Source organism: Phragmites australis, chromosome 5 (genome assembly GCF_958298935.1).
Source record: "Phragmites australis chromosome 5, lpPhrAust1.1, whole genome shotgun sequence".
NCBI classification, from domain to species: Eukaryota; Viridiplantae; Streptophyta; class Magnoliopsida; order Poales; family Poaceae; genus Phragmites; species Phragmites australis.
Window position 1 is genome coordinate 43445889 of NC_084925.1, and position 24208 is coordinate 43470096.

Below are 24208 nucleotides of genomic sequence, written 5' to 3' on the forward strand. Positions count from 1 at the left end.
TTTAGTTTGGGTCGATCTAACAACTAAAAAATATAAAACTTGTATCTCTAGTATTTAGAAAGGAGATGCTTATGAAAAAAACAGTATTTTTTTTCTCAATTGCACTAGCTTAGGAGAGAACAAGATGTTTATTGAAATACTACTATTTATATTAGTGCTAACAAGATAACTAATTATATTTGATCATCTATAGTCTTTGTTTACATTAAAAATTACAATTTTTATATAGTTACTTAACACGCTCTTTTTTAAAACGGCTAGCCATAAGCATCTCTTATTGCAAAACTTTGTTGTGTTTGGCAGTGAGAATGAGAGGACATGCATAGAATCGAAGCGACTACACTGGATTAATTAATGAGGACGAAGTAAGTTAATTAAATCATCAGCATGTGTGATTAACATATGATTAGCGAACATCTGTGATCTCTATTCCAAATTCGGATGCAGAAAAAATGAATTGGTCTCTCTCTCTCGGTCAACCACTCATGGAAAAGTATGGGGTAAGCAAAGTCCATGCTTCGCCAACAAATGCAACAAGCAACATATGCCTTTTAGCAAGCCCAGCAACCAACAAACTCAATCCAAACGATCAGACCTACTTGCAACCACTCAGACGCCTGATCACATTGTAATAAAGACCAATAGAAGACATACTCAAGTTTAACCTCAAAATAGTGTAGAATTTCTATATATCATTATATCAATTAACCGAGATTACAATGTGAGTTTGCCATTTTGCATCAGAGCTTGAGTTGGACCAATTGGTCCAAAAAAATGCAGGATCTCGCCAGCCGATCATTCATTGTTCTTCTTTGTTATCTGGCATTCCGTTAACACTGTGTCAATATTTCTGGGCCATCTTCGCCGATCAGTATAGTGTGCTCGAACTGTGCTGACAAGCTGCCGTCTTCCGTCACTGCCGTCCAGTCATCAGACCAAATGACAGGGTTTATGCTCCCCACGGTTAGCATGGGCTCTGAAGACAGAAAAAGGGCGATGAAGTTAGTTAGCTTCATATGCTTAATCTTGTTGTGCAAATATCAGCTGAACTAAGGTCCTGTTTGGTACAACTTCTGCTTGTGGATTCTGGAGAATTCCGCAGAAGCTGTGCCAAACTGTAAGATTCTACAACAGATTATCAATAAGCAAATTCTGAGTATAAACTGCACAATCCAGAGAAGCAGGATATGTTTTTCACAGAATTATTCAGGAAACGGATTGTGCAGAAGCACAAACTGAGCCAAACATGGCCTAAGGGTTGTACCCTTGTATGTTTTCTACCCAGCAAAGCAACAAGATGGCAGTAATGTAAAAAATATGCTCAAGAGTCCAAACCAAACTACTCATGCACAGTAATTGTATCAGGTACACAGGGCCCCCACCCTGCAAGGGGTCTCATGTGGTCATTAATCCTATCTTACCAAATTAATTTCTGTAATTTTACATTATTAATTAGGTCGGCAACTCGTTAACTTGACCATTCATCTCACTGTGAACAACTACGTCTCATAGATTTTCATGTGAAGATTAGATAGAACTATACTACTAGTACTAAGCATGTTTTAGACTTTGGCACCCGTTCAAATTGGACAATATGGTATAGCATATAGAATATAAATAGTCTCTTCACAAACCACAACTCACCTAGATGTGTTTTCTCTAGTTGCAATATTACGCATCAGAATACGACTCCAGCTACCAAAGTTCAAATCTTAGTGCCCATGAATTACACACGCGAGTGTTTTCAATAGTATTATTTGTAGGCGTGAGTGTGTGAGTGTGTGGTGCGTGCGCTTTATCCTCATAGCCGTAGAAAAAGAAAAGATGCGATATTCCACAAATATCATTCCATTGTGTTTAATAAGTGGTAATTAGTGCTTGTCAAGTAGAGGTTTAGACATTATTATATTTTTATGAATTTCTCAAATATTCCTCTTTTATTTATAAATATTGACTACATATAACATTAATTCTATTTTTAATGGTACACATACAATTGTATTCGAAAAAAAGGTGTAATTTCAATTTTGCACATGGCCCCTATATACTGCGATACGGTCCTGCAGTACAGCATATGCATTAACGTTTGTACTTATGTGTAGAAAGGTGGAAATGACTGAAAACAGTACTCTATGTTGAACATGCCTGAATGAATGCAATTATAATGTACCTGATTTTTTTTAAAAAGACTCATTTTATTTCTAGGTGAGGATGTGCAATCTTTAATCACAAGTGGATAGAACAGGGGCAAACTGTGGATATGCTGTAACAAATGTGGAAACATGTACCGATAGTAAATGTTTGGTTCAACATCATACGGCCCCATTCATTGTTACCTGCAAATTTCAGAGTCATTAGTCTATGGCACGCACATTACACCTCTGTGCTGATATAAAGCAAAGTGCAACATCAAAGCATCCATTGTTAAAGGAGTCTAGTCTATTATGGCGTGCTGATGACTGTACTGCAACTAGAAGCTCCAGATTGTCGAGACAGAGCATGAAGTAAAAGATGTTTTGTTGGAGTGAAGAACTCACGGAAATGAAGCACGACAGGCTCAGCATGAAACACTTTTCCTACCCCATGGCCGACAAAATGTCGAACTACACCAAACTTGAATTTGTCTGCATGATCCCTTCAAAGATTGAGTAACGTAAGTACAGTACTTATCAATTTGAAATTAGTCACTAGAAGTCTACAGAAAGAGAGAGTTCAAGTCCATTAATAAACAAGATACTGCATTCTAACATAAGATGCTAAAAATACTCCGTGCATCTGTTAAAGAACCAATTAAATGTCAGACATAAATAAGCATTCTTATGTTCATTATTGTCAACATACAAGTCAGGTCGTGTGGTAGATGCAACATAACCAAAAAGTGACTACTTATAAATTTTCATTGCAGAAACTTTACAAAACTCATTTGCAATTGAAAAAAAACAAATAACTCAAGAACCAGCACATTGCAAAAATAGTGATGAAAAAGATATAAGCACATATGTAAATCCAGTGATATAGTTTCTCATTTACATACTGTATAGTTCTACCAATACGTTGGATCTCCACCCCAGGTGCACAGATTGATATAGCCTTGTCAAGACATTCTTTTGTTACCTGATTGGAAAAAGGTTACATAAAACTCAGAACAAATCACACATAGCACATAAATTTCTTTTAGCTAAGAGATACTTCTGTGAGAATATTGTCTTGTAACCAAGAAATTGTACAATGAATTAAGATAAGTAAAAGGAACTTTGTCTAGCATGTTGTCATCTATTAGATCTCTAAAAGACAAATGAATTACATTCAAACTACATGGGGACTGTATTCCCTATTCTATATTACTTGATTTCTTAAAACTAACTACCAGATGAGATCACCTGAACTAATTTCTTAGCTTCGTCATCAACATCACCGCAGAAAAATGTAGCAGATGTATCACCATGGTAACCCTGGAATGGAACAAATAAATATCGTATAAATGCAATGGAACAATTCAGAAATGGACTGCAGCACAACTGCATAAGCATTAAAAGATAGACCCTGCAGCACTCCATATCTGCATAGACAGATGGGACTGAATGGATATATAGGGTCAACATGAACTTTTGTGTGCTCTCATGAAAATAGGGGACAGGTGCATGCCCATGTAAGGAATCACAAGAATAAGATATCCTCGAAAAACATCACAAAGGTTATCCACCAGAAAAGTAAAGCATTGATGGCAATTAAGTAAGCACAGCAGTTTCTTTCCCTTTTGCTTTATGACGGAAGCACAGAGATTCCAAAGAAATTAAAAAATAATCATTTCAGCTGATGTATAGATATTTTTTAACTTACGTTGAGGAAGACAGTGACATCAATATTGATAATATCGCCATCCTGCCACAAAGAAGATTAATTGTAACATTTTTCTAAGTATTCAAAGTCATTGTCTCTGATTGGATGGCTTACCTCAAGTGGACGAGAATCTGGTATCCCATGACAGATGCATTCATTCACTGAAGTGCAGACACTCTTTGGGTATCCACAATAACCAAGAGGTGAAGGATATGCTCCATTATCGATTATCATTTGGTGCACCGCTTTATCAATCTCATCAGTTGTTATGCCTGGCTGTCAATAAGATAAAATCATCCTCTGGCGCTTGAATCTTAGACACCCAAGTATGTGCTAAGTTGAAGAATAACAAACACAGTCATACATAAGATGGAAAGAAAAATCAATTGTCTTGTTTCCTTACGTGCTACATGCAATTATTTCTATGCTCCAGATATAGAACACAGCAAAAAACAGATGGCACAACTACGAGTTATCACCCATGCCAGAGAAAGTGAGCGTGATACTTTAGATGAGAAGGCACTACTACTTCTTGAGAAAACACATTACAGGTATGTAGCATGTAGATTCGGTTCTGTCCTACACCTTACAATTAGGGAGGAAACATTTGACCAAACAGTATGATGTTTATCAAATTTTCAAATGGAATGAGGTTTCTCTAGTGAAACTAATGGTCTACCGATTAAACAGAACAATAAAGCTTTTGTAGTAATATAACATTACCTTCACAAGAGACCCGGCAAACTTCAAAACCTGTGCAGCAAGCTTTCCAGAAGCTCTCATGCACTCAATCCCTTTCTCATCATGTATTTCAGGTTCATTGTTCACTCCAGGTCTTTGACGAGAATTGACATATGGAGGCCGTTGTATATGATTGGGAACACTTAGACGTTGAGATACTTTCCCAGGACGTAGGGGTCTAGGGTTATTTTCCAGTGTGTCACCCCGACTTCTGCGAAAGTTCAGTAAAAATAATAAACTTAATTGTGGATCCCCATGTGTGCTTCATACATAAATGTCACTTAAGAACAGTAGTATGTAACAGCAGGCCATAATGTACGCCACAATTTTCACCAGAGTAACATGATAACTATATTAAGCATAGAAAAATATATGCAGCAGATTTAAGGGCATGATCCAGATTCCATAAGGTTGGTAATTTTGGGGAATTTCATGCCTAATTAATCTAAATCACTGCAAGAACTGTTTATCTAATCCTGGTGCAAGTATTGTATCACTCCTTAGCGGTTTTTGGCCCATGTAAAGTGAAAGCATCACAACAATGTTTACAGAAAGAAAGTCAGTCAGTCACATTGGATTACTAAAAGACTACAATATCATTGTTTCCTAGCTCTTACTATCATTACTACACCAGTTCAGCCTTCGGTTCCAAAATAACTCTATAAACCAGAACTTATGTACGTTGCGTGACAAGTAAAGCCAGTAGCAAATTCTTGATTTCATTTGCCCAGGACGAGAATTTAGAGGACATCAGATGTTGTACTAGTCATCCAACAAGCCGGGAGCAGGACATAAAACGTGGGCGATGGGAAGTTCTCAAGCTCACCTCCTGTTGAAGAGTATATCCACCAAGTTGCATAGCGTTCTCGTCGCCTGATACGCCGCCCGCCTGTTACCTGCAAGAGAGAGCCGTCTCAGCGAACCTTTGCTCTGGGCCGATGCGCACGCACCGAAACATGGGGGCCAGGTGCGGTCGGGCAGGTACCTAGGGCGCCGGAGCGGAGTAGGGGCCTGGCCGATAGCGCGAGGCGGTGGCCGAGGAAGGAGGAGAGGAGGCGCGGCGACGACGGGCTCGCCATGGGCGCGGCAGGGCGGCGAGCGGAAGCGACGCGAGAGCCGTGTGTGTGGCCTGCGGGTGTGCGGCTTGTGTGGTTTGGGGCGGGGCGCCGAGGACGGGTGAGCCGTCAGCCTGGCGGCTACCGCGCCGGCCGGCCGGCCTATCGCTGGGGCGTTCTGCTCGATGGAGGAGTGGGCCGTGGGCTTCCGCCGGAAGGGAGGAAACGCCATCAGCCCGCTTAATCCAGCCCCTTTATATAATGGGGCTTTTGCAAATTTGTCATTGTTTTTTTATTTTTTTAAGAATGTCACTCGAATGACAGTTCTGATGGTATTTTTACAATTTTTTATGACAAGTTTGCAATAATGGTTCAAAACAGTGGCAAATTTACAATTGTCCCTTAAATAATTGCCCACGGCGGTTATGGCTACAAAACAGTTGCCTGAGGACTACCTTGAGAAAGTAAAGCATGTTCATCAGTCTGGCGGTTATGGCTCCAAAGGGTAATCTTCTGATATTAATGTTGCACTTAGCTCCTAAATTTGTGGCTATATGAGATTGTTGTCTGCACATATGGTTATGACTGGAAACGGGAGGAGGCCGAGAAGAACCTTCTTCGTACTCGTACAACTGCAGTTTCCACAAAAATGTTATACAAGGTTGCTCAGGAGGTAAATCAATAAGTGCTGTTTAGTGCTTACTTCTACATTGTTGTCGAATTGCAACTTTGCCGATCTTGGTTTGTAACTTATCAGCAGTAGTATCTTTTTTTTCTTGTCCTGTTGAATGGTTCATGACATTGACATTTATTTGTTTGATAATTGCCATTGACCATTCAGAAACCTTTTGCCCCTAAAAGATACTACTACATTGATCTGGTTTTCCGAAATGAGGCTTTTGACCGGACACATCTTGCTGAATTTCACCAGATAGAAGGTAGATGTTTTATGTTATCTTGCCTATGTAGTTGTTTATTTGATATCCTAACACAAAACCAGTGGATTTTTTAATGCAGAATTTCTACCACTATAGGATGTCCCTTAATATCTTAGGTTCTGTAGGTAACCTGCCTGCTAACACTTGATCTTCATACAATGGTTCTTTTTCAGGTCTTATCTGTGATTAGTTTGACACTTGGTGATCTAAATGGCGTATTGGAGGATTTCTTCTCAAGCCTAGGTGCTAAACAATCTGCTTTGTCATAAATCATAATAAATCTTGCAAAAAGCATGCCATAATAATTGTACATGATTATGAAAAGGCAGACAAGTATATTCTTGAAGTTAGCTTCTTAAGAAGGCATTGCTATCCTGCAAAAAAAGGCAATGCATTGCTACGAGTATTGTAGACTGTGAACTGAATACTAGTGAGCAATTCCTTAACGGTCTCAAAGCATACTTGGGTGCAAACTAGTGATAACAGATTAATGCTTCTCTGTTGTGCTAACAGTAGTTGCATATGTGGCTAATGCTTAAATTCCAAAGTCGAACCAGTCCATCTTGCAATCAACCCCACTGCTGTAATGAAAACATGTTCTGTCTATAGAAATCCAACAATATCTATTCAGTTTATCTTGAAAATAGTCTATATTTAATACTGTACTGACTAGTGAATATGTTCCCAAAGTTCTAGGTGCGCTAATCCTTGATGGACCTGTTCATGTAGTAGACGTTGTATGCTTTTATATATTCCTTTGATGCACCCAACAGTTTTTTATATATTGTCGTTTAAGAACGCTGTCTCTTTTCTTCTGGTTCTTAGGCATGTCAAAGCTGCGTTTCAAGCCTGCCTACAATCCATATACTGCACCAAGCATGGAAATTTTCAGGTCATAAACTCTTTTTGCTTGCTATTAGTTTCATTATTCTTGTCGTTCAATCATTGTTGTTCTTCTGTTTTCAGTTACCATGAAGGTTTGAAGAAATGGGTGGAAGTTGGGTAATTCAGGCATGTTTAGGCCTGAGATGTTGCTTCCCATGGGACTTCCAGAGGGCGTTAATGTTATTGCATGGGGTCTTTCACTTCAAAGGTATAGCAAGGCTTGCTCACATTACAAGTTTTGGACCTATTGTGATTTGTCAATATCAATTTCTTTGGAATTTTGTTCATCAAGTAACAGCAGAGACTGTAAAAGGTTCAACTGATATTGTGAAATGTTATACTTCTTTGGAAAGCTTGGCTGGAAAAGTATATGTTGTTACATTTTTCCCCTTTTGCTGAGATCTTAAATCATCTAACAAATTGCAAGAAAGCTGTTGGGACCTAAGCTGAGATCTTAAATCATCTATACTTACCGGGTTTTGTTTCTTAATCCAGGCCAACAATGATTCTTTATGGCATTGACAACATAAGGGACATGTTTGGACCATAGGTATAGTGCTGTACTGTCATGTGGAAATTCTTTCCTGTTAATATGAACCTTTATTCGTATTCTGATCTTTCCAGGTTGATTTCAACCTCATCAAGAGCAACCCTCTATGCCAGTTGGGACTGCAATAAGCCGGGGACCGGGGATATTGGATGATGATGATTGCTTGTACTTTAGCAGAGGAAGTGCAAAATGTAACACATTCCCTTGTATGAGATCACAGCAAGAACATTGGTTATCAAACGGGTGAAGTTTTGTGTATTGCAATTTTGATTCGTAGGGAATTTCTAGGAATTTTTTATTTATATTGAATAGTTTGCTAATTGCGAGGCTTGTCTGTTGCTGTGCAGTCTTCATGTACTTTGTAGCCGTATGTAGGTTCCAAATCCGGACCATAATTGGGGTATTGGAATCCTGTTAGGATGTCATTATGAAATTTCTTTACTCCATTTGTTAATAGCATTTTGGAAATTACTATTTTCGAAATTCTCACATGAAGAGAAAAATAAAACGTGATCGAGATTGGATGGATAATGCGTCAGTTGTAGTCAATGTCTCGTTCACGAGCCGGGAACCAGCTTCTGGGTTTAAAGCACGCTAAAGACAGCGTTATGAGTGCTTGAAGGTTTTTCTGTTCTTGGGGTAAGGCTGCAGTTGTAAAAATCATGTATAGTTACGTCTGTTGAGAGTAAATAACACATAACTCTTAAAAAAAACTATGGTCAGATGATCGAATGATCAAAAGCCTACTAAACCAACAATGTTACAAATACCATCTCAATAAAAACACAAATAACCAAAAAAAAACTTTTCATTGAGAAAAATTGCAGCTGGCATCTAAAAGTCGAAGCTCCCGTGTTTCCCTTGTAGACTCGATGAATTCCTCTCTGAACGTTTGGCTCGCTGCTGACCATCAGCTCCAACACCGACTTTAGTCCTTCCTATGCCTAGTTTTGGCAAGCCTCGATTCAAGCCGTCCAGCAAGACACATGCTTTGCATAATTTCTGTTTAAACATAATTTCATAAAATGACAATTATTTCTGTAAAAGCGTCTAAAAACTTCCAACAAAATCGGGGGAAACTCATGCAGTTTAATCCTTGGGTGGAAAGCTCCTGCATGATGTCAGGACAAAGCGGACTAGAAGAGGCCCCTCGGCATTGATGGCCAACTCGCCATGTTTCAATAGGTTAGGGAGTAAATAATGTGCCTTGGGCCATATGCATGTATTATTCATATAATTTGATGGAATTACTCATCACTATATAATAATTATTCAAATGCACTCGGTTTATCTAAGTGTCTTAGCAGAAGAATTGGTCTTCGATTTTTTCATATGCACCATAAGAACTCAGGAGTAAATCTAGAAGCAAGAAAATTTTCACATTAGATGTCGTGACAATACCTGACTAGAAATGTAGCCACAACGTTCACATGTTCCTTGCTCTGGCATCCTTGTTGTTGTGGAGATCCTAAAGTTTTCACCGGATTTTACGATGTCCAGTATAGCTCTGGGCCTGCACCAATGATAATCAACTGAGCCAATGATAATATGCAAACATTGCAAAAGTAATAAACATACTTTGTCTTCTGGATGACGAAGCAAGTATACGATGGCAGATGACGAAATACAAATTGGGGGGAAAAAATCCTTCCTTTAGATGAAAAAGGTCTTTACCTCATCCTTTCCAAATCTTTAATAAACTCACGAGCAAATCCCCGGTACGCATTTGGTGAATAGATGCCTGAATCATGAGAAAATCAAATAAACAAAGTGTCAATGTTGATAGAAGATGATGATGCTGGTCAATAAAATTAATATATTTGTGGTATATATTGCATCAAATTTAGAGGAGAAAAGTAGGGACTTTCAGATAGTGGAATAAAGTGATATTTTTCAGTTCAAGAGAATCACAAGAAATTGGGAAGTAAAGGAATGAGAAGTTACATTCTGTGGAGAAGTAATCCAGCTTTTTGAAGTATGCATAAGTGTTGTATGGTCAAGGACTCAATATATTCAATGAGTTAAGCATAGTAAAACATGAAAATATGATATATTTGCATAGCAAGGATATATAACAATCTCCTTCTCATAGGTGTATTTGAAAGGCTTGCATCTTGGGATTGGCCCATCTTCCCCAGTAGTTATAAAGGTACATCGACTTAACCTACAAAAGAGCAACATAACATTATAACATCAACCCAAAAATATAAAAAGGAAACGTAGGAAAACACCAGATGTAAAGCCAAGAATTACCTTGCAATATCACCACGGAGAATGTTTAGCAAGACGGTTTCTGCAATGTCATCTACATTATGCCCAGTTACGATCTTATCAGCTTTCAAGAGAGCAGCACCTCGGTCTAGTGCCTAGAAGGAAAAAGAATGATCAGCCAAGTTAAGTAAAAATGCACCATACAAGCTTTGCAGGTAACTACCTGCCGGCGAAAAACTCCACAGAAAGTACAATTGTTTTTCAGGCCAATTGCTTTCACAATATCATCCATTGTCCAGCCATAGAGGTCTTTATAGGAAACTATTTTCAGAGGCAGGCCATACTGCGATAAGGGAATTGAAAAACTTAATGAACTAAATGTCTGTCAAAAATAGAACAAAAGACAGCAACAGCATTAACAAGTTGCAGCAGAACTGTGTGAGCGTGTTGGGGACAAGGGGAGGAAACCTGTATTTCATTCCTTTTAACAGTTTCCAGTGAGTCGTCTCTATATCCTGTAATTCCTTCATCAACAGATAAAAGGAACAGATCAAGACCATAGTTGTGACGACGGTTTAACTCCGATAGCACGTATGCAAGCACAGTTGAATCTGCATTACAGTCATAAAAAAATAAGTGTTGGAATCTCCATGAATATCAAGTGTACAAACAAGAAAGAAGCTTGTTGTTTGTAACTATAAATGCATAACCTTTCCACTAAGTAAGACTCAAGTCAAGACTAACACTGAGAAATGGATTATCTTTAACATATTCTTTTGAAAAAGAAAAGGTTTATCATATTCATGACAGAACGCTCGACTCGTTGCCATCGGTGACTACATTTGTAAATTAATTAGTTTTGCTTCGTTCAAAATCTGTACCCTGTATCACATACAAATTTGGACATACCTTTTCCACCAGAAGCTCCTATTGCCACACGTTCACCGGCTTTAAACAAAGTATTGTCAATGATAGTTTGATGAATCTCGTCCTCAAAGACGATATAGAAGCATTCCCTACAGATCTAAGGAAGAAATTTAAGTACTTTTATATGACTGACAGCTGAAAGAAGCTCAGAATATCTACTAACGAACATCCACAGAGCATAGTAAAGGTCAACAGAAACATAAGGATAGTAAGGAATCGCACAAGTCCTGCGTGAAACAGTCAAGATCAACCAAACTTCTTCACAAACTTTTGTGACTACCCAGAAAGGACATCTTTTCATCATCCCCACTTTGCAAAATCATATCGAACCCGGTGAGACAATCTAAAGTTCTTACAGCTAAATCGTTGGCTCTAGCACTGGGACTCTCCTATATCAACGCAACAGATCACACCGGAGCAGTGGCGACGGCGAGGGCGAGGCGCACCTGCTCTAGGGTTTTGGGCCGCTTCAGCGCGGCCTTCCGCTCGCCGCATCGCACGCAGAGGTGGCTCCTCGCCCTCGACGGCAGCAGCCTCCCGCCGTCAGCGGCGGAGCTGTCCATGGCAGGAGAATTTCTGAAGGGTTCGAGGAAGCGGGCGGTGGCGAAGTGGCGGCGCCGGGAGGAGTGGTGGTACGTGCGGCGGTTTGGGGAAAGGTCAGGTGGGTTCCGTATTTTGGGCCTTTAGCCCAGCTGAGGCAGATTCTGGTGGGCCAAATCGGGCAGTATCCCGGCATATCACTTATGGGTCTCTATGGGCTGCAAATCGGCCTAATAACATCCATCCAAAAAAAAGGCCTCAACTCTCAAGTCTGATCCGCTGAAAAAGAAAGAAAAAACTTTCAAGTTTCAAGTTTGGTATGCAAGTCTTGGAAAGATACACAGCATTGCGTCGTGAGATAATTTTATGTGTGCTACTGAATGTTAACAAAATTTTTAATTTGCTATTAAAAAATCATGGTCCATTATATGTCTCCATATTAGTTTTTTTTTCATCTCCTAAATGTCATTGTCGTCGTAACGGAGGTGACGACAGTGGCACATAGGGGACGAAAAAGGATATGCCATATGCGCCACTGCAGTCATCTCCGTTATGACGGTGATGGAACATATGAAAAGTAAAAAATTTAAGTGATGATATAGAAGGGACTATGTTTTTTTTAGTGGCAAATTGAGAAGGGACTATAAAAGTGACACACACGGGGTAGGGGTTATCTCTTGCTTCAAATGCTCCCTCTGTGGCTCTATGAACTTTTTTTGTTGCACATGAGACTAGTGATAATTTTATAGCTTGCACATGGGAAGGTGCTAGCAAAAGTCCGATGATTTGTTATAACAGCTTTACAATGATTGTGAAAAAGGAGATTGCTTTTATCCCTATCTTTATTTTGGAGACATGCAACTTTTTCCTATCACCAGGCGAAAAGGAGGAAAATATTTCGTTGCTCGTCCACCCCTATCATGCATGAAATCATGATATGACACTTTTGCGCGATCCATCATCTCCCCCACTAATCAAACTCTTAAAAGCGACTTTTCTCCTTTTTCATGTTGGTCGTCTCAGTCTCTTTCTTAGGGCGAAGGTACAGCTGCCCACCCAAGTGCACTAACATTAGGGAAAAAAAAGATCTCACTTATTAGCAATTCAATTTCACTTAGATCTTTGAAACATATGTACCATCTAAATTTAAATATGTTAAAGTGTGTACTTAGATCTTTAAAACTTAAGCTTCACCCTGCTCTCTCCCTATTCCCTCCCTCTCATCATCGCAAGCTACAGCTACTGATCCCGCCGTCTATGCATGCCCATGTTGTAGAAATCTCCCAGTAGAAAATCACCAAACCTTTCAGGCACACCGAAAACCAAAGAATAAAAAAGAGGAACGTGATGGTCGGTAAAAGTGGGGGTGAAAGTATGAAACTGGTAAAATAAATTCAGCTGGCCGCAACAAATCGGCACACGGTGTGCGAACCTCGGCGTAAAAGAAAAAAGGCGATGTGCTCGTGAGACCATTTACGCTTGGAACCCGCCATGTCCGCCGGCCAAGCCTCGCGCGCATGAAGACCATGAATGCCGGAGTAGCTTGCCCTCCGGTCCGCCCGTGTGAGCCATGCTCACGTTTCGCTCGCATAAATAGTCGCCGTAAACACGTCACGAGGGGGCCCGTGCGGCACACGCGCGCGCAACGGCATCACGCCTTGTGGCCGGTCGCCTCCGTTCCGTCCCACGCGCAAATTCATGGCGGTGTGGCGTACTCTACTACCACTGCACTGGTAACGGGTCCCAGTAACTAACGACTAACCGTATTGACCATCCTCCACAGGCAAGTTCATAGGGATACGGATACACGGGCTATCTCTCTAGTTTATATCTCATATATAATACTTATGCATTGATTGATTATCTTATTTACTTATAATTTTTTTATCTATCTTTAATACAAATTTCAACAATATAAATATATAGTCCTCATAACGTATGGCTTAGTGGAAGAAGTGCTGTAATTGACAGCACGCACGCACGCATGGCTGGATCAGGGTTCAAAAAACCGTCGGTAACCGGTCAAAAATCGCGGTTACCGACCTTCCCGGTCCGGTCCGATTTCAAAAACCGCTCGGTAACCGAAATTTGAATTCAAAAAATTCGAAAAAATAAAAAATTTTAAAAAAAATTCAAAACAAATCTTAAAAAAAACTAGACACAATTCTAAGAACTTCTGTGAAAAAAAATTTCAAAAATAATGTCGTTTGCATCATATTCTATAGGGAGAAAGTTTGAAAAAAATGAAAAAAATTGAAGCTTCTGTGCATCATATCACGTTAAGGAAAAGTGTAACATGCAAACACATATTTTTCTTGTATAAAACAAATTTTAAGAGAACCTTTAAAATTGATTTCATTTTATTTAGAGTTTTATTAAATTCTCTATGATTTTTACAAAGTTCACAAGCATAAAGTGAATATGTTAAGAAAAATCACTGTAATTAATTTTTTCATGTCTACTATTATTTTTTCTACGTAAATCATAATATAAATAAGCTAATGAAAGTGGTTTCACTAATTTTTAAGGTGTGATGGGTCAGTTATGAATTAATCTAGTCGCAACACATTTACACAATCATGCATGTTACAATAACTAATTCATGAGTTCATATATTTTTAAAAGATATAGGATCATGTAAGAAGACTAACAAAATTAGTTTCATGATTTTTGGATTAGCAAAGAGTAAACTATGCATTTACCTTGGTTTAACAAATAAAATTTCTCACAGAAAATTTTGAACTTTTTTATGAGTATAAATACTTTTATCATGTAGATCATGTTACAAGGAATCCAACAAAATTTGTTTCACTTGATTTGAAGCTCGGATGAATTAGTTATTGATTTTACAAGATTGAACCCTTTTTTAGATTTTTTGTTGAACTGCGCTGAAATTCGATAAAACCGCTCGATAAAACGAGAAAACCGAGCGGTTACCGAGCCAAACCGCTCGGTAACCGACCGAATAAAAAATGCGAGAAAATCGCTCGGTAACCGACCCAAACCGCTCGGTAACCGACCCAAACCGCTCGGTTACCGAGAGGGCAAAAACATGATTTTTTCGCAAAAATTTAAAATTTGCCGAATGAATTTTCTCCGATTTTTTTTGAATTTTTGACCGGTAATCGCGGTTACCGCGGTTTTTCGGTTACCGCCGGAGGTCGGTAACCGACCTCCGGTCGGTAACGCGAACCTTGGGCTGGATATGGCTGTCGCCTCCTCCCTCTGCACAGCAGCAGTTCATTGCTATTTCGCCTTATCAATGGGGACCCGAATCCTCTGACTTAATTGCGATTAATGTAGAGAATCAATGTATGAACAGTGTATTGAGTCAACAGCTACAATTACCTGCATTAATTAATCTGTTTCAAGTACTGTATCAACAGCGATACGATCTACTGTAGCATTGACATTGATGTTAATACGTTACTGTAGGGTCTGATCTGGGCTTTCCGTTTTTATCGGATGGTGTGCGTTTACTGAATGCAGAGCACTGTAGCCTCCTGTGTTGGTTTCTCTAATGTAGGGGATCTCTACAGTCCGGGCTCTGTTGAGATGTTAGTAGTACTACTAATTTGGATCCCTACAACCTATATGCTGGCGCTTGCTGCACTAGGTCATGACAAGACCGACAGATCTGAAAGGGAAAATGAGGACGTGATCAGGAAGAGGGGAGGAGGGCCTCAGCATCACAGATCGATCGATCGGCATCAGAAAGCAACGCAACAGCCAACAGCAGCGCGGCAGGTACCCCTTGGAAAGGATGCCGTTGATTTCCACGGCCGCGGTCGCGTTGGGCTCTAGCTAGCATGCGCCGATGCTACTAGATAGATTCGATCAGCTGCCTGCCCTCGACGACTGACACTGACCGACGTCTTCTCGTCTGGTCCACTCCATTGCCGACATGGCTCCAAGTGAGTCAAAGTGACCCCATACCTCTCCTTTTTCGAGAGCAAAACCCTCATACTTTTTTCATTTTCGGAAAGGGCACAGATAATTCTAGGCCATCCGGTGCAGTTGAGCCAACCATTCCATTTTCCAAGATTAAGGTACGCTGATTTCAGGCCATGAAAGCAAATCCTACGTACATGCTCCATCTACCAACTTGCTAATCACATTGACTTGCATCAGTCCAAGAAAATCGCAGCGAAGCAGAGGATCCTAATTCCTAGCTGCTAGTCACTAGTCAGACATTGGATTCGATCAGAAGGATGTAGCATGGGAGAAGGACAGGAAAAGAACAAACCGCCCGGATAACTACCAGTATCCAATCCATCCATGCCCTCCGCTTTCACCAGCCCATGCCGATCTGCTGTGCCGATTAACTGTGCGCCACTGTTCCGCCACTGTCATTGTCCTTCCCTGAACACTTCCGTTGCACCGACCCCCATGTCTGCTGCGACTGCTCAGTCACAGAGCGTTGGGGACCATCTACGCATGGAGAGATTCCAAGTGCCAAAAGAGAAGGTTCTTGTTGCCCAAGTGCCCAGGCTGAGCAACCCCTGCTTCTTTTTGTGGCAGTGATGTATATGAATATGATGTTCCCCATCTTATAGTGCTGTAATTTTGTCAGCTATAGGGATTACTGCCAAAAGGACAATGTCTCTAATTACAGCAGCTATTCAACCTGCAGATCCTTTGTTTAAATCCCACTAGGTGAAAGAATATTGCGCTACAGAGTACAGATAAAGTCAATGTTAATAGCAGTACTTCTGAGATTTCTCTAACCGGTATATTTCTTGGGTGCAGTGTGCTTCCCATCATTTGGGAATGGTAGCAGCGTCTACCATGCATGTTCCATAGGCCAATGAGCTGACTCTGCGTTTACTTACTCCTAGTGTCAGTGTTGTTACTGTTTAAAACTCTAATTAGCTCCAGTAGGCAAGTAAATTACTCATCGTTTGGTCTTACTTTTGTCCAATAAATCGGCTGTAGTTACCTGTAACCCCTCCACTACCAGCGAAGTTCATAAAGTATTTTCTTTTTATTTCTGACGGGAGAAGCTCATCAATCAGATGATAAGCGTTACTTGGATGATTTAAGCGTGATTTGGATCGAACCTTTTGTCGTACTTAGTGAGAGCCACATGTGACATAAGAAGATCGCACAAAACTTCGATCGGTCAGATCGAAGCCATGTCATCAGATCTTCCTTTTCTCCTTATTTTCTTCACACCATGTCACCGATTCAAAGTTTATTTTGAAAGTTGAAACAAAAGATGGCCAATCTGCATCTGCATTTTCCTTTTTTATTATTAAACGGATCCCAATCTGTATGTATCGGCTATTATTGTATCCTATGCAATGTCTGTTTGTAACGTGGCGAGCATTTGTTCCCTTTCGATTACAAGAGGAAACGACGAAATGCCATCGTATTAAAAACAACCAAAAGGAGAGAATCCAAGGCTACATTACATTCTTTTCTCCCCCACATTGGAGAGCGTATGACAGCAGGTAGTCAGGTATCGTTGTCCATTGATGTATCCGTCAACTTCTCTTGCGTTAGTGGTCAAGGACAAGCATATATGGGTGGTCAACGAGTGACCGGTTTTCTCATCATATGAATTTTTTGTTGGAGAGTGGGGGGGTGGGGTGTAGAGTTGGACTTAGAGACTGCATGCAAGATGCTATAAAATTTGGCGTTGGAAAGGAACTAGCACTGTTTTTTTTTTTTTAAAACAAAGGAAGTAGCACTGTCATACGACCATTTGGGTGAAAAGAAAAAAAAATGCCCAAGAACAGTACAATGCGGTGCATCACAAATCCGTGATAAATAAATCTACTGTCTAATCAGTGGCTTGCACGGGATCGATGAATATCAGTGCTTCTGTGGCCTCGATCGCTCAGATCAGCAAGACTGCAAGAGGACAACCCGACGCATCCAAATTTCTGGAACAGGCACTGGCCATCACACGGACGAGTGGTGCGGGCAGCTGGGCATCGCACACGTGCATGCGCGCAGCTAAGCTCATCCAAATGCCGCGGCCATGGCGAAACGCCCCTGCGCGCACAGCAGCGTGCGCGGCTTGTGCTGGCTTCTTCCAGCCGCGACCGGCGAGAGGCCACCTCCGCTCCCGTCCACGCACGTTGATCCGCGGCTCGCTGTGCCAAAACTGGTTAATACTACTGCGATCGATCCGGGTGCTGGGACTACGAGCATGCCATGGCCGCGTCCTGCGTGGTACGGGTGGCCAGTGCGCAGCGGCCAAAACCGCCGCTCCGATTGACGTCTATGCCTCGCTCCCAACCTGCCATTTACAGCCTGCTGCTGCTACGTGAGCATGTTCACTGCCCCATCTGACACGCTGTTCCCGTTGGCATACGCCAAACGGGCTAGATTTCAAAACCTGGCCGAGTTAGTGGTCAGTGTGTTCTGTCGGTGTACTGCAAACAACGCCCCGTGACACCAGGTTTCTGTGCTCTGCTCTGCGCCACGGTTCCAGTTTCCAATTCGCTACGGGCAAGAGCTAGCTCAGCTTTTCATCGGTGAAGACAATGGTGACGCTCTTGAGCGCCGCTCTTCCTCTTAGGGGTAGTGTTGTGGTGCATCTCTTACTATTCTTTAGATTCTCTCGAGATGAAAACCCTGTATATTTTCTGGACGGGTGATGGTGATGTCTATCGTTTTCTTCATGAAAAGCGTCATTTTGGAGATCCCACGTTGCTGGTTGCTTGCTTTGCCGTAGGGTTAGGTTATTCGGTGTGGCCTTTTCCCTCTCAAGGCTACCTCATGCTTCGCATTGGTCGTATGCCATGGGTGGGAGAAGTATACTTTGTAAAGTCAGAGCCGCTACGTCGTGGGGTGCGACATAGCTGGGTAACGATGACATACAGCATGCTCCTTCTCGCATGTGTTAGATGGTTGTGTCTAGGTGTGTGGTGGTGAGTCGTCTTAGAGAGTCGATTTAGTCGTTTTCTGTCGTTGTTAGGATTTTATCGATTTTTTTCCTACTAACAAACCGTGCGGTTGTATGTTTTTCAGATCTGATTTTAGCTTATAAACTAGATTAATTTTATTTTTTTTAATGAATTGTAGGAACTTTTATTTTTTTAAAGTTCTTAAAAAAATATTCGCATGCGCTACGTTTTAAGTGCTTGTACCATACTTAACACTCTGGCGTAGCAGGACAGACGCTTGCAGGCAAAGCTCTTTCGGCCGACAGGCTCTCATCAGTCGCAGGAGGATAGAACCTGAACCGCCAGCCTCGACTGGGCCTGTCCTGCTCCAATCCTGTTGATGTGCTATAACAAACTGCACGCTTTTCCAGAGAGAACCTTTCCAGAGTTACTGCTGTACTGCTCCATTGGTGCAGACCGGAACCCAGAGCATCTAGCCTCTGTTTCTTTCGTTCTTCAGGTAGGGTGCATTTCTGCAGAGCCTGTAACGTTCTTTTTTTCTTTTTTGCAATCAACCCGTTACGTTTTTTTCTTCAATCACGGAAGGAGCAAAGCCTGCAGCGTAAATTACGTAACGTCCCTCTCCGTAACCTCGGCCAATTAAAGCATGCCTCCGTTAGGATTTCAAATTTCAAATCCCAACCGAACCCCAGCGGCACGGCAACCGTCCGATCCGCCGCATTAGACATGTCAGCTAAGGACGCGCAGGGCTATCTGGTAAATGCGCGTGCCTGGCGCTGAAGCTTCCTCCGTTGCGTTCCGTTTGGGGGCGGGACGCCGTCGCCACCGGCTACACCCCGTTGCGGTCGCAGCTCCTCGCGGGCGCGTGGAACGCACCGACCGCGGCAGGTGGGGCCGGCGGCACGCGACCGGCACCGCGCGGCGCACCCCGTTCACCCCCCAACGGCCAGATCCGACTAACGGCGCCGTCAGGGAGGAGCGATACTGGCCGTCAGATCCGTATCTGATCCCCGCGGCCCTGGCATCTTATATTTGTACGCGCACGCGAGCGCCCGATGGGGAGAGAGACAAAGAGGGAGAGAGAGAGAGAGTCCAACGCGCAAGCGGCAGCCAGCGCCGCGGCGTGAGAAAAAAGAGGGAAGCAGCCAAGAGGACCGAGCAGGTGAGGGCGGTGGCGTGAGCAGATGGGGAAGTACATGAGGAAGTGCAGGGGGGCTGCGGGCGAGGAGGTGGCCGCCGTGGAGGTCACACAGGTCGTCGGCGTCCGGACGAGGTCCCGGTCCGCCTCGGCCGCCACGGCGCCGGCGGTGAAGGGCGGTGTCGCGAAGGTAGCCCCGAAGAGGAGGAAGGCGCTGCGGCCGGCGACAGCGACAACGGGGGACTCTGCTACCGTGGGGGCTGGTGGTGACGGTGGAAGCTGCTACCTCCAGCTACGGAGCCGCATGCTGTTCAAGGTGCCTCCTTCAGATTCGAGGGCTCCAAAGCCGGCGGAGGATGCTGGTGCCGGCCAGTGTGCGGTACTCGCGACTGTCTTGTCGCGCTGCTCCAGCACGGCGTCGTCGCTGAAAGTGTCGGCTAAGGAAAGGAGCGCTGCGTGCCGCTCCGATGCCGCGGAGGTGAGAGATGGGAAACCCTAGAATTCGAATTAAAAAATAGTTCGAGATCTTCAGCGCCTCCCGTTGCTGAATTGCGTGGTTTGCTTTGGTTTTTGTGCTCTACAGGCAGGCGGGGATCACATCCCGGAGGGCTCGGCGAGCAACTCGGGAAGCGGCCGTGACCGCGACAGGTGGAAGAATTCTCCCTTGTTAGTTTCTCGCAAATCCTTCCGAATTACGCTTCCCGGCGTGCTCCTGACGTCGTTCGGCTCGTGCCTTTTGAAAATTCAGGAGAGAAACGACGCCATCGAGCCTGGCGCACGGCGAGTCGAGTGATCTGGAGTCGGATCTAATGGGGCAGAAGAGCGGCCGGTCGTTAACGGCAGCAACGTTGGCGGTCCAGCCGAGGAGGCCACCGGCGGCAGAGATCGAGGAGTTCTTCGCGGCGGCCGAGGAGGCCCAGGCCAAGAGCTTCGCTTCCAAGTAAGTCTTCGAGCTCGTTGCCGAGAAATTACCGCGTGCTCGTAGTATGCAGCGTCAATTTACTGCCTTACTGCAGTAGTTGCACTGCATGCACATTTCTTCTCCGTTTTTTTGTGGCGCGTGCCGTAACTTGCCGCGGCCGGCGTTCTAATCTGACGTACGTGTGCGGCTGTGCGCGCTCCCCCCTTTGCCAGGTACAACTTCGACGTCGTCCGCAGCGTCCCTCTCGACGCCGGTCGGTTCAAGTGGACCCCGGTGGTCAGCATCTCAAGCCAGCGAGCGTGCGGTGATGCAACGCGAAGCTAGAAAGAGAGAAGAAAAAAGACGCCCCAAAAGGAATATAACGGAAAGGAGAAACCAAAAAAAAGCGTTATAGCCTAACCACCATGCAACTGTTTTTGGTTCATGTCTGCTTTTCATTAGCTTGTTGAATTGCAGTAGTATTTACTATTTATTCAGAGGTTATCTTGACTTACATAGATCATCCGCTCAGTGTAATTGCCTTCCTGTATTCGGATGGAATTTAATTTACTGTACAGCAGCCAGCTGCCTTGCAAAATCTAAGGTAACCACCGCCATTTCCATCTTCACACTGCTGGTCCTGAGCATTTCGCATCTTGCTATGTCCCATCCATCAAGTACTGAAAACCCTTTACCATCTCTCGAAAAAAAATTCACTACGTACTGCGTATCATATCAATCTCACCGTACATCAAAGTCTAAATTCATATCACATGTTTGTATGTACATATCCAGAAGTCCACCAGCAATTTCGTAACAATTTTGCAGCAGCAGAAATCGACCACCAGTAGAGATGCAAGTTATATATTTTTGGATCACTGAGGCAACCAAAAATTAAAAAAAAAGATTCTCTACTATCTAATTAAATTAAGAAAAATAAATTAGGTAATAATTCAAAACTACCAATTAAAAAATCACTTGCATCCCTATTCACCGGACACCAAAGATATCGGTGAGATTCATTTTATATCACTACCAGCATCTGACACGACGTACGCAAGATAATCCATCTACCGCTGTACCACAGTACAGGCAAACTGCAGTGGAGGCTTCTATGGCGTGCCGTGGAAAGAAGGTCAGGATGGGGTCCTCTGGCCGAGGCGGATCACTCACCAGTGGAAGTCACCTGCCAGGCACCATGCAGTTAAAAAGCATAATTAAGCAGTAAAGTGTGATTAAAGTAAACTATTATTAGCGTGGTTAATACCATAATCAAACATGTTTCTGGGAGATGGTTTTGGATCATGTGAGCACATGGGCAGGGCCGCAGGGGGTGTTTGCAATAGCAAGTGGGGAGAAGGGAGGGGGAGCAAGGAATGTTACTGCCATCGGGATCTGGGCTGCTCAGGAGGTTGGTGACAACTAGGAAGGCCGAAGAAGCCATCTCCGCTGTTTCCTGTGACTTCACCGTCCCGCGCATGGGCTCTCCGTTTATGAGCAATTGCTTGTCTAGCCCAATATGGAAAAAAAAAATACTTCGCTCTTGTTTGTGCATCTACCTGTGTCCATCCAAACTACGTTCAGGGATTACAATTTTTTTTGTAATTTTTTCGTTTACTGGTGAAAAGACCTAAATTTGTAAAATTTTGTCAAAATTTCGGTTATTTTTCGTTATATGCTAGTTTTATATGTTAGTGAAAGAAAATTATAGAATCAGATATTCCATTCACCTTTGAAATTTTGACAAAATTTTAGTCCATGCTTGTAGTCACTATCAGATTGTTTTCTTTAGACTTATATTCACCCCAAAAATGAAGAAGCAATAGAAAAAAGAAGGGTGTGCAGGGTCAACTGACCAGGATTACAGGATGTAATGACATGGAAAGATGGTTGATGGGGGTGCATGGGAGATGGGCGCCATGAGCAGTTGAGCACGTCACGAGATCCAGAGGTATTGATGACGAATATACAAACAAGTAGGCTTATGGCTCGGCAAGCCGAGATCCGTGGACGATGGGGAGATCATAGGAAATCGGGTGGCAAGTGCACTGTGCACCAACCAGAGCATGTGGTGAAAAGAGCGAGGCCTTGCTTAGAAAAACGGCGAGAAGCGTATAAAAATCACGGGCAAGTACGCTTGGGGAAGCGTGGCGTTGGAATCTACACGGAGGAAGGTGAGGATCCCCAGGCTGGTGACATTCCGTGATAACCATCAAGTGGTGGCACTGAAACTGTATCTTTTTTATTCCCTTTAATTTTTGGGTTGTTCTCCAGCTTTAGGGATCCTGAAGTGAAGTGTCAGGGTTTTTTTTCCCGTTGTCAGGTCTGCCAAAATCTGCAGATGAGCGAGCTCCCTTTTGTTCTCCGTTTCTCTAGAAGAAAGCTTTTTGTTTTACTTCAGATGCTGCTGATTCCAGAGAGAACCAGCTGCCGATGTGTCGGAAGGACATCTTGGCATAAATTCAAAAAGGAGAGCCTGTTAGTGATACGGTGAGAAATGAGCCAGGGAATGGCAGCGTTTACGGCAGATCACAGATGGCGTCAGTTAACGCCGAAATGCTCGCCATTAATTCCATGGATCGGCACAGATGAAAATGTGCACTTTTTATGCTAGTGGTACGAGTACGGATTCGGTATTAACTGTGATGCCTGCAGTTGCTGCTGGAGTAACTAGTCATCGATCTGGAGTAACTAGTCATATGATTCGAGTGGCGATCGATTCAGGTAAGCGACAACGAGATCGACCAATCAATGCGCCAAACGGGTGAGAAAAGGGGTACAAGGAAGGACGCTTTGTGCGCGAGCTGCTAGCCAACCACATGCTTTTCAGCACTGTACCAAGGGTGCTACCTGTGTACGTACATCGGTACATGTTACATATTTTGTTCTTGTTGTTTTGCGCATTCATGGTTCAGCAGGTCTCGTAGAGATCGGAATGGATTAGATGTACAGCTACGGAGTGGATAGTGTATGTGCAAAATCCGTATCTGCACATGGGATCGGTTTTGGATCCAATACTGGCACTTACAACGGGTTTAATTCTAGCTTAGCTTATTTGAGTCGTGTGCGTCTTCCTGAAAAGGTTTTCAGATTCGTTCCATTTGCTAATCATGACTGCGGCTAGCGCTAAATTAAATTTTATCTCGAGGAAGTGGCAATTTGTAGGGGTACTTGGATGAGGGGGTTGGTTTAGGAATTTTCGGAATTTGGGCTAAATTTTAGCTAAATCCTAAGACCAATCCAAACGTATCTGTACAAACAATTCTGAAAGCGAAGAATGACCCCGGACGAAGCTTGGGCCATGGAAGCATGCCTCCTTGACATGTGTATCAACTATCAACAGGTCCAACCTTGAGCAATCCAAGCCCGAGCGCACACATCCGGCGAAACGCGGGCTGGTGGTTTCCCCTGCCGAACCAACAGGCCTGGGACGCGGGACGGCACGTGGCCGGGCTTTGCTTCCGCAGCGCGGCTGCCTCGGCGTGCGATTTTCGGTGGCTCGGCTCGGCCCCGTCCGGCGCGAATCGGACGTCTGCCTCAGCCTCACGTCCCGCGTCGCCACGCGCACCGCACGGCGTTCGTGCGGGGCGTTCCGGGTAGCGTGATACTGTGATCGGTGCGGCTG

At 43.1% G+C, this 24208-nt stretch overlaps 3 protein-coding genes and 1 pseudogene across 5 annotated transcripts; 2 read left to right on the top strand and 2 right to left on the bottom strand.

The window, feature by feature from the left end:
- Positions 1-659: 659 nt before the first annotated feature.
- LOC133919857 (methionine aminopeptidase 1D, chloroplastic/mitochondrial) lies at positions 660-5776 on the bottom strand. Its single transcript, XM_062364398.1, has 10 exons — positions 5567-5776; positions 5408-5477; positions 4564-4792; positions 3955-4116; positions 3841-3882; positions 3381-3452; positions 3035-3114; positions 2538-2635; positions 2289-2336; positions 660-976 (listed from the first exon to the last, which is right to left on the bottom strand). The coding sequence occupies exons 1-10, from the start codon at positions 5658-5660 to the stop codon at positions 831-833; spliced, it is 1041 nt and encodes a 346-aa protein (XP_062220382.1). The 5' UTR covers positions 5661-5776; the 3' UTR covers positions 660-830.
- A 64-nt stretch (positions 5777-5840) lies between these two features.
- Positions 5841-8162, top strand: LOC133918108 (phenylalanine--tRNA ligase alpha subunit, cytoplasmic-like; annotated as a pseudogene).
- A 493-nt stretch (positions 8163-8655) lies between these two features.
- On the bottom strand, positions 8656-11811 carry LOC133919858 (cytoplasmic tRNA 2-thiolation protein 1). Of its 3 annotated transcripts, XM_062364399.1 has the most exons (10): positions 11594-11811; positions 11130-11244; positions 10689-10831; positions 10444-10563; positions 10263-10375; positions 10081-10173; positions 9954-9994; positions 9684-9750; positions 9411-9522; positions 8656-9011 (listed from the first exon to the last, which is right to left on the bottom strand). In XM_062364399.1, exons 1-10 carry the CDS (start codon positions 11708-11710, stop codon positions 8844-8846), a joined length of 1089 nt encoding a protein of 362 aa, XP_062220383.1. In that variant the 5' UTR covers positions 11711-11811; the 3' UTR covers positions 8656-8843. The 3 variants fall into 3 exon arrangements, with proteins under 3 accessions (XP_062220383.1, XP_062220384.1, XP_062220385.1); XM_062364400.1 differs by lacking the exon at positions 10444-10563; XM_062364401.1 differs by lacking the exon at positions 11130-11244 and having other exon boundaries at positions 11594-11788.
- Positions 11812-19591: 7780 nt separating this feature from the next.
- On the top strand, positions 19592-21212 carry LOC133919860 (cyclin-dependent kinase inhibitor 1-like). Its single transcript, XM_062364402.1, has 4 exons — positions 19592-20160; positions 20266-20330; positions 20431-20622; positions 20817-21212. Exons 1-4 carry the CDS (start codon positions 19729-19731, stop codon positions 20926-20928), a joined length of 801 nt encoding a protein of 266 aa, XP_062220386.1. The 5' UTR covers positions 19592-19728; the 3' UTR covers positions 20929-21212.
- The last annotated feature ends 2996 nt before the right edge of the window (positions 21213-24208 follow it).

Bases quoted from the DNA above. Each gene is read 5' to 3' on its own strand.
- LOC133919857 (XM_062364398.1), bottom strand. From the start codon at position 5,660: ATGGCGAGCCCGTCGTCGCCGCGCCTCCTCTCCTCCTTCCTCGGCCAC. The intron at 4,793-5,407 runs GTGAGCTTGAGA...GAACTTTCGCAG, and splicing joins GATATACTCTTCAACAGGAG to AAGTCGGGGTGACACACTGG. The intron at 2,636-3,034 runs GTATGTAAATGA...CAATCTTTGAAG, and splicing joins CGTATTGGTAGAACTATACA to GGATCATGCAGACAAATTCA.
- LOC133919860 (XM_062364402.1), top strand. From the start codon at position 19,729: ATGGGGAAGTACATGAGGAAGTGCAGGGGGGCTGCGGGCGAGGAGGTG. The intron at 20,331-20,430 runs GTGGAAGAATTC...TTGAAAATTCAG, and splicing joins AGCGGCCGTGACCGCGACAG to GAGAGAAACGACGCCATCGA. The intron at 20,623-20,816 runs GTAAGTCTTCGA...CCCCTTTGCCAG, and splicing joins GCCAAGAGCTTCGCTTCCAA to GTACAACTTCGACGTCGTCC.
- LOC133919858 (XM_062364399.1), bottom strand. From the start codon at position 11,710: ATGGACAGCTCCGCCGCTGACGGCGGGAGGCTGCTGCCGTCGAGGGCG. The intron at 10,564-10,688 runs GTTTCCTCCCCT...CCCTTATCGCAG, and splicing joins TTAAAAGGAATGAAATACAG to TATGGCCTGCCTCTGAAAAT. The intron at 9,995-10,080 runs ATATCCTTGCTA...ACCATACAACAC, and splicing joins TATGAGAAGGAGATTGTTAT to TTATGCATACTTCAAAAAGC.